This window comes from Oncorhynchus clarkii, chromosome 9 (assembly GCF_045791955.1).
Source record: "Oncorhynchus clarkii lewisi isolate Uvic-CL-2024 chromosome 9, UVic_Ocla_1.0, whole genome shotgun sequence".
NCBI lineage: Eukaryota > Metazoa > Chordata > Actinopteri > Salmoniformes > Salmonidae > Oncorhynchus > Oncorhynchus clarkii.
The window spans coordinates 26,700,670-26,714,404 of record NC_092155.1 but is presented as its reverse complement, the minus strand read 5'-3'; the positions used below and the strand labels follow the sequence as shown (position 1 = coordinate 26,714,404).

Here is a 13,735-nt window from a genome sequence, read left to right as displayed (position 1 = left end):
AACCTAGATTAACCTAATGATAATGAGCCAGCTGTGTATTTTACACATTAAAATCAGCCCAAGATTGGCCAGCCATGACAAAAAACAAATCAGGTCAATCTCTTGGCCTGACAAATTAAATATTTGTTACGGCCAGTATCTTAGTAAAATCATGTTGTTATAGGTTTCTATTACCCCAAGTATGCATTGTCTTCAAACAATTTTCAAACCCACCTTGGTCGCAATCAATCAAAAGGTTTGCTTTTTATACTTGGGTTTTGGACTGATTCATGGCCCATATAGCCCATCTCTCCAAATTGTAATTTGTGAGAAAATACAAGTAATTACTACTTGGCCTTTGTCTTATTAGAAGTCATACTCGGTGACACGCAGAGAACACAATTCTGAATAATGACAAATTGCAACAAAAATAATGTTTTAATCAGTATTTATTTAAAGAAACAATTTGTGTAATCTCTACTCATTTGTGTTCTGTGGTTGTCACTGAGTAGACTGATAGCCCATTTCATGTATCCACAATACATTGGTAAGGCTGAAAAGTGCAATGTGAATGTAAATACTCACGATAGTCTGACGGGAGGTTATTTCCCACAGTCAAAGTCCCGCAATAAGAACTACGATGCTAATATTTGTGTTATCTCTTCACAGTTGTCTACTGTGGATGTTACTAAGTAAACCTATAGCCCATGTCATTGATCCACAATCCATAGGTAAGGCTTTACAGTGCAATATAAAGGTCAATACGCACAATAGGCTGAATGGGGAGGTGATTTGCGCTCATATTTGTATAATCTCTTCACAGTTGTCTGCTGTGGGTGTCACTGAGTAGACTGATACTCAATTTTATTGATCCACATTCAATAGGTAAGGCTGTACAGTGAAATATAAGTATGACCCCAATTCTGAAGTATAATACATCCACAGTGCAATTTCAACTGATGTGACTTTTTTTTGTCAAAGTAACTAATTATTGCATTTGTTGAATTTATATAACAACATTCCAACCTTGTTTAGCATTGTCTGGTCCAAATATGTCATGATTCCACTTGTTTGTATCTATTTGCATCACTTTCAATTACTTTTATTTTGAAGGGGAACCGCAAATTCCATTCTTGTGGCCAGCCTCACATAGGTCTAGCTAGCTACTGTCCTTTGGATGTCGATAGTTACCCCAGCCACAAAGTGGCTATATCGTACAAATTCATAACAAAAAAAAAAATGCTTTTGGTTTATTTAAAGTTAGGGTTATGCATAAGGTTAGCAGTGTGTTTAGGGGTAGGTTTACAATCTGATTTTAGGAAGATACATTAGCGGGATTAAGCCATAATTACGTCTTTGTGGCTGTGGTAATTAGGGACGACCCTGTCAAACAGTACAGACCAAAACTGCTTCTCCAATAGAAATCCCCGATCACACTTGTAGGCGATATCATGGCGACGTTGGCAAGCAAAGCCCATGCGTAAAAACACGTCATCGGGTCTAACGGTGGTCTGGCGCCGAACTGCCCATGTGCTGGCAGTCAAATCAAAGACACTCCTATATAAAGTTGTTTTGACGAAAGTTATAACGTGTCAGTTTGGCGCTTTCACGAGGTTTTAGTAACATGTTCAACTACTTAAGACATTGTCTCGAATCTAGGTTGTGCCTTTAGATTTCGAGAAAATCAGCAATCATTTTACACTTCTTTCATTGACTTCTCAAACACCAAACCCTGGCCTGGTCCGTTTCAGAAGCGTTCCCGAAAGTCTTGCGATGTAGCGCCTATGGGTTAAGAAACTCTGTGACCCTGTACAGTCTTGGCCAAAAGTTTAGAGAATGACACAAATATAAATTTTCACAAAGTCTGCTGCCTCAGTTTGTATGATGGCAATTTGTATATACTCCAGAATGTTATGAAGAGTGATTAAATGAATTGCAATGTCCCTCTTTGCAATGCAAATGACTGAATCCCCTAAAAACATTTCCACTGCATTTCAGCCCTGCCACAAAAGGACCAGCTGACATCATGTCAGTGATTCTCTCGTTAACACAGGTGTGAGTGTTGACGAGGACAAGGCTGGAAATCACTCTGTCATGCTGATTGAGTTTGAATAACAGACTGGAAGCGTCAAAAGGGTGGTGCTTGGAATCATTGTTCTTCCTCTGTCAACCAGAGCAGAAAACTGAAGCAGAAAACTGGAAATTAATATTTGTGTCATTCTCAAAACTTTTGGCCACGACTGTACTCCTCCTCCCTCGTCCTCCTTCTTCTTCGGTGAGGTTCTACAGCGGACTATAGCCTATAATGTTACATTGTCGCCACCTACTGCGTGGGGTGAAGACTGAGAAAGGGAAATTGCTAAACGTTTTTTTTTAAATGTATTTAACCTTTATTTAACTAGGCAAGTCAGTTAAGAACAAATACTTATTTACAATAACGGCCAAACCCTAACCCGGAAAACGCTGGGGCAATTGTGCGCTGTCCTATGAGGCTCCCAATCACTGCCGGTTGTGATACAGCCAGGGTCTGTAGTGAAGCCTCTAGCACTGAGATGCAGTGCCTTAGACCGCTGCACCATTCGGTAGCCCAAATAGGGGGAAGAGTGAAGTACACTCATTTTCACCTGCACAATAAACACAACAAAATATATCCCTCAACTTTTTTACATTTTTATTTAAAAAAAAACAACCTTTCATGATGAAAACATGTTTTGTTTTTCAGTAGGCACATTGTGAAACTGTCTGGTAATGCCTATGTATGAATCAAATGGGTTCAGCATGGTCACTCCCACCGGTGCGCATTTGCAGTTTATTGCAGTTTTACACTTTAGCAGTGTGGGTTGCTATGGTTTCAGAGCATCGTTCTTGCAGATTTTCAGTACAGCACTGACTCTTTCTCAATTCCAAATGCATATTCTCTCTACTTCATGACTGCTTAAAAGCCCAGTGCAGTTAACATTCTGATTTGGAGTTTCATGTCATTTTTGCACACACAAAAAAAAACACTGTAAAAGTGAAAAATGTGATCTGTATGTCACAACACAAAGTAACTACCCACTGGGTACACCATATCATTTCAACGTGGAAATGTGGGTAATATTTGGTTGAGATGTTGATCATTGAAATTTCAACCTTTATTCACCCACTTAAAAAGACAGCCAGAAGTTATTTGAATTCCCATTGTGTTATCACTATCCTTTCAACCATCTAAAAGTACAGCTAAAACTTCAGATATTTTGTACATATACAACAACCTTAATGTGTCAGGGGCGCAACTTTCACTGGGGAGCGGGGGGACATGTCTGAAATAGAATTTTTGTCCCTCCCAGTTTTATAATTGTAATGTGATTCAAAATGAGGTAACGGTGTGCTTTAGGACTATGTGAACGCCTTTGAGCAGTCGGGTAGGCTGTCTTTCCAGTGTCTGTGTTCTTTTGCCCGTCTTAATCTTTCCTTTTTATTGGCCAGTATTAGATATGGCTTTTTCTTTGCAACTCTGCCTAGAAGATCAGCATCCCGGTGTCGCATCTTCACTGTTGATGTTGAGACTGGTGTTTTGTGGGTACTATTTAATGAAGCTGCCCATTGTGGACTTGCAGAGATATTGTGGCTTCCATCAATGTAATTGTCTGCATCATTTCCAATCCCCCATATATACACTGCCGTTCAAAAGTCTCAAACTAGACACTCTAATGTACTTGTCCTCTTGCTCAATTGTGCACCGGGGCCTCCCACTCCTCTTTCTATTCTGTTTAGAGCCAGTTTGCACTGTTCTGTGAAGGGAGTAGTACACAGCATTGTACGAGATCTTCAGTTTATTGTCAATTTCTCACATGGAATAGCCTTCCTTTCTCAGAACAAGAATAGACTGACGAGTTTCAGAAGGAAGTTCTTTGTTTCTGGCCATTTTGAGCCTGTAATCGAACCCACAATTGCTGATCCTCCAGATACTCAACTAGTCTAAAGAAGGACAGTTTTATTGCTTCTTTAATCAGGACAAACCGTTTTCAGCTGTGCTAACATAATTGAAAAAGGGTTTTCTAATGATCAATTAGCATGCTAAAATGATAAACTTGGATTAACTAACACAACGTGCCATTGGAACACAGGAATGTAGGTTTGTTATAATGGGCCTCAGTTTCCAGCTACAATAGTCATTTACAACATTAACAATGTCTATGGTGTATTTTTGATCAATTTGATGTTATTTTAATGGGCAATTTTTGAAATTTTCTTTCAAAAACAAGGACATTTCTAGGTGATCCAAAACTTTTGAACGGCAGTGTATATATGGGGGATTGGAAATGATGCAGACAATTATATTGATGGAAGCCACAATATCGCTGCAATATTAAAGCTGATCTACCCCCAATTTTTATTTTTTATTTGATGTCCCCCCCATTTCTAAAACCGAAGTTGTGCCCCTGTAATGTGTTATCACTGTGCTTCGTCTGATAGCACAACTAAATTACCTGAGGTTTCATTAAAAGTACATGGTGCAAGTGATCAATGCTGTTTGAGATTTTACACAGATTATTATGTGACCTTTCCATGGTATCTTTGAACATGCACACTTTCTATGATTACATAAGAAGACATTTATAGTTATTGTAACCAGTGGTGTAAAGTACTTAAGTAAAAATACTTTTAAGTACTGATTACGTTTTTTGGGGGGGGGTATCTGTACTTTACTTTACTATTTATATTTTTGACAACTTTTACTTTTACTCCACTACATTCCTAAAGAAAACAATGTACTTTTTACTCCTTACATTTTCCCTGACACCCAAAACTACTCGTTACATTTGGAATGCTTAGCAGGGCAGGAAAATTGTCTAATTCACTCACTCATTAAGAGAACATCCCTGGTCTTCCTACTGCCTCTGATCTGGCAGACTCACTAAACACAAATGCTTAGTTTGTAAATTGTGTCTGAGTGTTGAAGTGTTGAACCCTGGCTATCCGTAAATTATAGTAACCTCAAAGGGACCATGGATGTGTTAATCATTTTGAGGTTGAATAAATCAGACTAGTCCAGACGAGTTTGCAATATAGCCTTAACTTTATAGGCTATTTACTGCATCAGAAAAGTAATGAATGGTATTTGGTTGACAACTCAACCAGATATCAACATTTAAAGAATATAACTAAATCAAATCAGACTTTATTTAAAGTACATTTAAAGTTTGATTTGATTTTGTTCTATTCTTTAACTTAGATGTTTGGTTGAGACGGAGGTATGAAGCCAACATATCAATTATTCATTAGTAGACATCTCCATCTCAACCAAAAATCTAAGTTAAAGAATATAACTAAATACAATAAAATCAAACTACACTTTAAATAAAGTTTTATTAGATTTAGTCCTATTCTATATTGCACAATAATGAGACTGAATCGCCAACAGGATCATCTACCACAAGCTCAATGTATCTTTATTGACAGAACATTCAGAAAGCAATGGCCCATCTCATCTGCTCATTTTACACCCCATAACCTGGTCAAAAGCAGACAAACACTGTCAAACCCATAGAGATCTTATTAAATTACTAGAGGGGCTATGTCATAAACCCTCAAAGTTCCAGAATGGGGCAAAATGGCAGCGATCTTGGTCAGGAATAAATCCAAAACCAGTCTAATTGGAATGAATGGCAGTAGAGTCAAAGGTGATGCATTTCCTGCTTTTGCTTAAGTAGGAACATAAAAGTAAGGCATGTGATGTGTCAGAAATTGTGTAATAAAATTATAGTCAACCTACAATATTGTCATATAATATAGTCATACAATAACAGTACTTGTTGCATTTACAACTTGTCTAAGTCCTATCATCAACTGACTTCAGCCAGTGTATGACTGTGGACTGACTGTATTGTTTGAATGGAATGTTGCCATATTGGCAGTTAATAAGAGCACTTCATGGAATCATTCCTCTAAAACTGGCTGGCTTGCTAGCTAACACACATACTGTGCAGATAAATTCATCACATTCATTATTATACATATTATCACAGCACTGGTAAACCATGGTTGACCAACTCCCTCACCAACATGGCTGACCTTTGGACCATCATAAGAAGGTTATTTGACATTCTAGTATTCTAATTCCTAATTCTATGGTCAAACCTCTCTTAGCCATGGTTAAAATTAGGACTGTGTGTACAGGAATACTGACTGGGCCAGTTAAAATGCAGATGGGGGAGGGGGGATTTGTAATTAGGTTTATGCGACCAGGGAAGGGCGATTGATGGAGATAAATGACATCTATACAGTCATCACAGATCTGATCTGTCAGGATAGCCTTGGTTCAGACTTCTGAGGGGCAACTATGGGAGGAAACGGAGAGGTCCTTGTACAGCGCCCGGTCTAGATCCACATCCTGTCCCTGGACCTGGATCTTCTCCAGACAGCCCTTCAGGTACTGGATGCTACTGTAGGACACTCCATCACCTGAGAGCGGGAGGAACCACAGAAAGGGGGACGGGGGGGATGGAGAGAGGGGAAAAATAAACAACATTTCAAGATTCTACAGCATCCATATGTGTGTAGACGCCTGGTAGCGGTTAGCTGTAACTTAGGACAAATCTGGTACCTGTCAGAGGAGGCTGGTGGGAGGAGCGATAGGAGGATGGGCTCATTGTAATGGCTGGAATGGAATCAATGGAATGGAGTCAAACATGTGGTTTCCATGTGTTTGATGTCTTTGATACCATTCCATTTATTCCATTCCAGCCATTACAATGAACCTGTCCTCCTATAGATCCTTCCACCAGCCTCCTCTGGTACACGTGTCTCCTCAAAACACTTCACGTATCTCCTCACAAATTCACCTGGAAGCCCCCCAAATGCAAGGATCATCCCCTCTTTCCAGCTTCTAGGAAAGTCAGGTATACTGTCGATCTCAAATGTTAGGTGCGTGTCATCGATGTCCATGTTCACTTGATTCTTCAACAGGGTTAGGGACAGTCTGCTGAAACTCTGTTCGGTGATGGTGTCACGCTTGAGGATGGTCAGTATGACTTTCTGCCGCACAAAAGTTGGAAAGCATGGATATACATCTGTATCAAATTTGTATTGCACTGGTCAAAGAACCATGATTACGAACTGTGATCGTGACAGTTTACATGCTGAAATCCAACATTCATATTGTCATGAAATTATAATGGTGGGACTGGTACCTTTGGGTTATTGTTGATTTCCACTGTTACTGTGGGCAATTCCTGCCCAGGGGTGTTCAAGCTCAGAACTGTTCCTTCCATTTTAGTGGAGTCTCCATGGATGTCAATAGTAATCCCACCCTCCTCTGTCTGGTGGCCAGGGAGGTCTACAGGGGGACAGATATGAATAAATCAATCCCAATATTTAAATATACAGATGTAGGATCTTAATTTGAGCTGATGTAGGATCTTAGTTTGCTACAGCAGGAAAATAATCCTGCAGCAACAGGAAATATGAATTATTATGTGGATTATAATTAATAGACATGTTGTAGGGGTTCATATATTTTTTGCAAGGGAAAATCAAGTGAAATTTCAAAGCGGAAATGACAAACTTCAGAAGCCTTTTACGACCTCAAATAGACTAGAAGTTTAACATTTCCTGCAACAGGGTGATCAAATTAAGATCCTACATCTGTACATACCTATCTCTTCCCAACTACCTACCTCATCCCCATATTGTTTTTATTTACTTTTTTGCACACCAGTATTTCTGCTTGCACATCATCATCTGCACATCTATCACTTCAGTGTTAATTTGCTAAATTGTAATTACTTTGCTACTATGGCCTATTTATTGCCTTACCTCCTTACGCCATTTGCACACACTTAATATAGACTTTTTCTATTGTGCAATTGACTGTACGTTTGTTTATTCCATGTGTAACTCTGTGTTGTTGTTTGTGTCACACCGCTTTGCTTTATCTTGGCCAGGTCACAGTTGTAAATGAAAACTTGTTCTCAACTGGCCTACCTGGTTAAATAAAGGTGAAATATTTTTTTTAAATATGGACATATACAGGTAAATTGGGTAGACCCGATACTGTTCAGGCTATGTGTGGCTTCACAACCTGTTCACTACACCATCAGACCTTCTTTGGAATGTAGTGCCTGTCTTTACAGAAGATAGAATAGGAATCAGCTGCTTCGCTTCAGTTAAAACTACAAAAGGATGCTGATTGGATCCAAGGCGAGTAGCGTTTTGTTGTTGGCTAATGATTTTGTTTGCTAATTTGTTCTTAGACAGTCCCCAGTCTTTATTGTGTGTGCCCCACATTCGTTTCAATATATATGGACCTGTGGTGTTGAATGCAGCCAGTCCTGCTCCGGGGAAATAGCTCCCTGGCTGGATGTTCTGGTAGCAGGGCCAGGGCTCCCCAATCAACTCTGTCTCCCAGGGGGTGCTCAGGTTTAGCCAGTTCCCCTTCTGGATACATCCATCCATCTCTGGCTGGAACTGGAGACCACCCAGTCACACAAGTACAGTATTAGGACCGTTTATACACACACACACTTACCCCAACCCACAAACGCATTCTCTCACACACACTAATTTGTAAACAAGACCAGTCCATTTCCAAGTTCAGCTAATCAATCCCCGTCGACAACAAATGACAGACAGATAGCTCCAGCATACCGGGAGGAACAGCTTGTCCACGCTGACCAGGATTCCCCCGAGGGCGAGGCGGATCTGGCCTGTCAGAACCTCCATGGTCTCTTTGGACTTCAGTCCCACCACCAATGCCTTCTGGTCGTCCACCTCCAGCACCACAAAATCCCCCTGGCTACTGATCTCCACCTACGGTACGCATAAAGAATCAGAAACAGTACCCTACATGTGTATCACAGAATAGAAATGTACCATGTCAGCCGTGAATAAAGCCTCAAATACATTTGATACACTAGTGTGTCACGAATTGAAAGTGCTTTCTTTCACATTGCTATAGGCCTTCATCACAGCTCATTGCTCCTCATAACAGCCTCTATTAATGAATTCATAATGCATTACACACAGGTCTATTAGAAGTGACTGGTACACACCTGATTTGACACCTAGACTTGCGTGCCAGGCTTCTATAGGTTACCCATAATGCAGAGTGAATGTCACCTGGCTTACCAGATGCCACTTGCCGTCGTTGAGTTTGGGTCCCCCTTGCACACTGACGAGGATGTCTGCTTTCCCAATTTGCATCTCAGGGAGGCCGTTCCTGAGGATCAGGACAAACCAGTCCTCTCCCTCCCTGGTGTCCCCATAGAACACCACCCCCTCGGGGTCAAACGTCCGGAACTGGAACATGGACTTGATGCTGTAGACCAAAGACATGGGAAAGAAGTCTATCACTAGTCATTCATGTGTCTTCCTAGTTGCTACTTTGACTGACCGTTGCTTAGAGTGACTGTTTTGGTCGTTTCTCCTTGCCAAAATGAATGGTTAGCCAAATAGATGGTTAGTAAAATGGATGGTTAGTAAAATGGATGGTTTGTATGATAGAGCACAGAGATGTTGGAAGTATAATTTAAGGAAAGGAAAGTTGGGCTCTCTTTGAGTAAGTAAAACATTCAGATTTTATGAAACTATGTTATGTATGCATGTAACCCATGCTTACACCTATCCAATCGTCTTTTAACTTTAAGAAAGGAAGGAAGGGTGCGTGTTAAAAGTATTGGAATGTGGCCTAGTGCTGTTTTTTCCCCTCTCATGGTCATGTAAAGCAGACTGACCTTTTGACCTCTGTCAGGTTTTCTCTGGTCTGCATCAGGGGCCACCAGGTGCCTCGTTGTTGTTGGCCTAGGTTGATAGGGCCACTGCCCGATATGTCCTTCTGTGTGTCAAAACATGACACATGTTACAGTATGTACAGTACAACACCAATGTTACAGTATGTACAGTACAACACCAATGTTACAGTATGTACAGTACAACACATGTTACAGTATGCTCAATGTACTGCTCATTCATTCACATACACACCCCTAAGTTTCAATGTTGTCTTCTTACAGGTAGGGAATATGCACAGCACACCGCCACTCTTATGCTTGTGCATCTATTGAACATGATGCCAAATGTACGGAGAAATAGACATTTGAACACATGGTATTTTCCTTTGTACAATGAGTCATAAATATGTTAGTAAAGTGATACAGCAAAATGTGGGTGAGCTCAAATCAGTGGAATAGATTTAGGGTGACCTGACATTGTTTTCCGCCCACAGACTACGGAGCAAAGTCCCCTCTCTTTTCACTGCGCAATTCAAGTTCTCTGTGTTACTGTCAAGGTACTCTTGGTCAGATGTTTACATAGTCTGTCCTTGAGAGATTAAGGCAATACTACGACCAGTATTGTATATTTTCCCTTGGGCCAATCCAATGACCATTTAAATATTTTATGTAACCTTTATTTAACTAGGCAAGTCGGTGCAGAACAAATTCTTATTTACAATGACGGCCTACCGGGGAACAACTGCCTTGTTCAGGGGGAGAGCGACAGATTTGTACCTCGTCAGCTCGGGGATTTGATCTAGCAACCTTTCGGTTACTGGCCCAACACTCTAACCACTAGGCGACCCGTCGCCCCTAAATGAACCACGAAAATCCATTTAATGAGAAAAACTACCTTGGTTACATATTAAACATGTACATTGTCAGTGGTGAGAGAATTCTGACGTACCTTGGGGTGTCCGTTCCATTGTCCCTCAGCTCCCCATCCCAGCAAGGAGAGGCATAAACCCAGCAGCAGTCCACCTGACAGGGTCTTTAACGAGCCCATTCTTCAGACCCCTGACCCTCAGTAGGCTTACCAGTGTCCAGAACCTCACAGCGATTTGTCCACTCACTCTGAACTAGCCCTGAGGTACTAGTGGAGGGGCTAATGGTCTACTTCGACACTCTGACGCCTGTTTTGGAGCGAGCCAGAGCTACGTGGGCCCGCCAGAGACCAGAGGGCAAACATGTCGACATCGTCAGCGGCTATTGATTTCCTGGAAAGTTGTTGCTCGTTTGTGTCAAACTGTTTGGGAGAAATAAGAGGCGAGGCAAAGTGCAATGCAGAAAAGGAGAAATAGAGGCGAGGAGGCAAAAGCAAGCGAGAGGAATAAAAGTGAGGGGAAGAGGGCAATAGTAACAGTAACAGAGCAAGCCAACAGAGTGCAGGACAAAATATTGCTGCGCTCATATGAGTGATTAACAGTGACTATAAAGAGAACACAGTACAAGAGATCCAGGCATGATTTTTATCAACTGATAATGAGATCGCAACTGATGAGTCCCCTCTGGCCGATGTGCTCCACAACGATCTCTCTAGCGATGGGGAAACAGACAGCAGTGTATGCTCGGTGAGTGACCTTAGTCGACCGATGGTTGTTTACCAGCTCAACTGAGACCTTGACTATTTGCTGGGAGAGCAGTGACTAAGTGTGTATGCCTTAGCTTTGGCGTGTTGGAATGGCAGCATTCCTGTATGGCCATCTGAGGCTGCACTGTGCTTTTAGGAACGGTACAGAGTGCCCCTCCCTTTACACCCTGCAACAACAGGAAAGCTATCACTGGACAAAAGTGTCAAAATATTTGATCTTATTGGTCTTATGTCACACTATGTCCTGACATCTTGCTCTGACACCACCACCCAAGTTTTCACCAAATCTGAGAGGATTTCTTTAATACTCAAAAAAATACATTGTTATTAACTGTACATTTATGTGATACCTGCTGTTTCAACTCTCTCTCTTCAACTCTCTCTCTGTCCCGGACCTGCTGTTTCAACTCTCTCTCTCTCCAGGACCTGCTGTTTCAACTCTCACTCTGTCCCAGACCTGCTGTTTCAACTCTCTCTCTCTCCCAGACCTGCTGTTTCAACTCTCTCTCTCTCCCGGACCTGCTGTTTCAACTCTCTCTCTCTCTCTCTCGGACCTGCTGTTTCAACTCTCTCCCAGACCTGCTGTTTCAACTCTCTCTCTGTCCCGGACCTGCTGTTTCAACTCTCTCTCTCTCCCGGACCTGCTGTTTCAACTCTCTCTCTCTCCCAGACCTGCTGTTTCAACTCTCTCTCTCTCCCGGACCTGCTGTTTCAACTCTCTCTCTCTCCCAGACCTGCTGTTTCAACTCTCTCTCTCTCCCGGACCTGCTGTTTCAACTCTCTCTCTCTCCCAGACCTGCTGTTTCAACTCTCTCTCTCTCCCGGACCTGCTATTTCAACTCTCTCCCAGACCTGCTGTTTCAACTCTCTCTCTGTCCCGGACCTGCTGTTTCAACTCTCTCTCTCTCCCGGACCTGCTGTTTCAACTCTCTCCCAGACCTGCTGTTTCAACTCTCTCTCTCTCCCGGACCTGCTGTTTCAACTCTCTCTCTCCCGGACCTGCTGTTTCAACTCTCTCTCTCTCCCGGACCTGCTGTTTCAACTCTCTCCCAGACCTGCTGTTTCAACTCTCTCTCTCTCTCCCGGACCTGCTGTTTCAACTCTCTCTCTGTCCCGGACCTGCTGTTTCAACTCTCTCTCTGTCCCGGACCTGCTGTTTCAACTCTCTCTCTCTCCAGGACCTGCTGTTTCAACTCTCTCTCTGTCCCGGACCTGCTGTTTCAACTCTCTCTCTCTCCCGGACCTGCTGTTTCAACTCTCTCCCAGACCTGCTGTTTCAACTCTCTCTCTCTCCCGGACCTGCTGTTTCAACTCTCTCTCTCCCGGACCTGCTGTTTCAACTCTCTCTCTCTCTCGGACCTGCTGTTTCAACTCTCTCCCAGACCTGCTGTTTCAACTTTCTCTCTCTCCCGGACCTGATGTTTCAACTCTCTCCCAGACCTGCTGTTTCAACTCTCTCTCTCTCCCGGACCTGCTGTTTCAACTCTCTCTCTGTCCCGGACCTGCTGTTTCAACTCTCTCTCTGTCCCGGACCTGCTGTTTCAACTCTCTCTCTCTCCAGGACCTGCTGTTTCAACTCTCTCTCTGTCCCGGACCTGCTGTTTCAACTCTCTCTCTCTCCAGGACCTGCTGTTTCAACTCTCTCCCAGACCTGCTGTTTCAACTCTCTCTCTGTCCCGGACCTGCTGTTTCAACTCTCTCTCTCTCCAGGACCTGCTGTTTCAACTCTCTCTTTCCCGGACCTGCTGTTTCAACTCTCTCTCTTCCAGACCTGCTGTTTCAACTCTCTTTCCCGGACCTGCTGTTTCAACTCTCTCTCTGTCCTGGACCTGCTGTTTCAACTCTCTCTCTGTCCCAGACCTGCTGTTTCAACTCTCTCTCTCCAGGACCTGCTGTTTCAACTCTCTCTCTCTCCCGGACCTGCTGTTTCAACTCTCTCTCTGTCCCAGACCTGCTGTTTCAACTCTCTCTCTCTCCCAGACCTGCTGTTTCAACTCTCTCTCTCCCGGACCTGCTGTTTCAACTCTCTCTCTTCCAGACCTGCTGTTTCAACTCTCTCTCTCTCCCAGACCTGCTGTTTCAACTCTCTCTCTGTCCCGGACCTGCCGTTTCAACTCTCTCTCTCTCCCGGACCTGCTGTTTCAACTCTCTCTCTCTCCCGGACCTGCTGTTTCAACTCTCTCTCTCCCAGACCTGCTGTTTCAACTCTCTCTCTCCCAGACCTGCTGTTTCAACTCTCTCTCTCCCAGACCTGCTGTTTCAACTCTCTCTCTCCCAGGCCTGCTGTCTCACCCTCTGAATGCTCAGCTATGAAAAGCCAACTGACATTCACTGAGGTGTTGAACTGTTGACTCTGCTGGTCATCTATGAATGTTTTGAAGAACAATCTGGCCTTATATTCTCCACCCAG

At 42.8% G+C, this 13,735-nt stretch overlaps 1 protein-coding gene across 1 annotated transcript; it reads right to left on the bottom strand.

Annotated features, from left to right (window-relative positions):
- Window positions 1-5,388: 5,388 nt before the first annotated feature.
- On the bottom strand, window positions 5,389-11,432 carry LOC139416154 (sex hormone-binding globulin). Its single transcript, XM_071164493.1, has 8 exons — window positions 10,642-11,432; window positions 9,696-9,796; window positions 9,091-9,280; window positions 8,611-8,772; window positions 8,271-8,430; window positions 7,155-7,300; window positions 6,807-6,999; window positions 5,389-6,426 (listed from the first exon to the last, which is right to left on the bottom strand). Exons 1-8 carry the CDS (start codon window positions 10,738-10,740, stop codon window positions 6,284-6,286), a joined length of 1,194 nt encoding a protein of 397 aa, XP_071020594.1. The 5' UTR covers window positions 10,741-11,432; the 3' UTR covers window positions 5,389-6,283.
- Window positions 11,433-13,735: the final 2,303 nt, after the last annotated feature.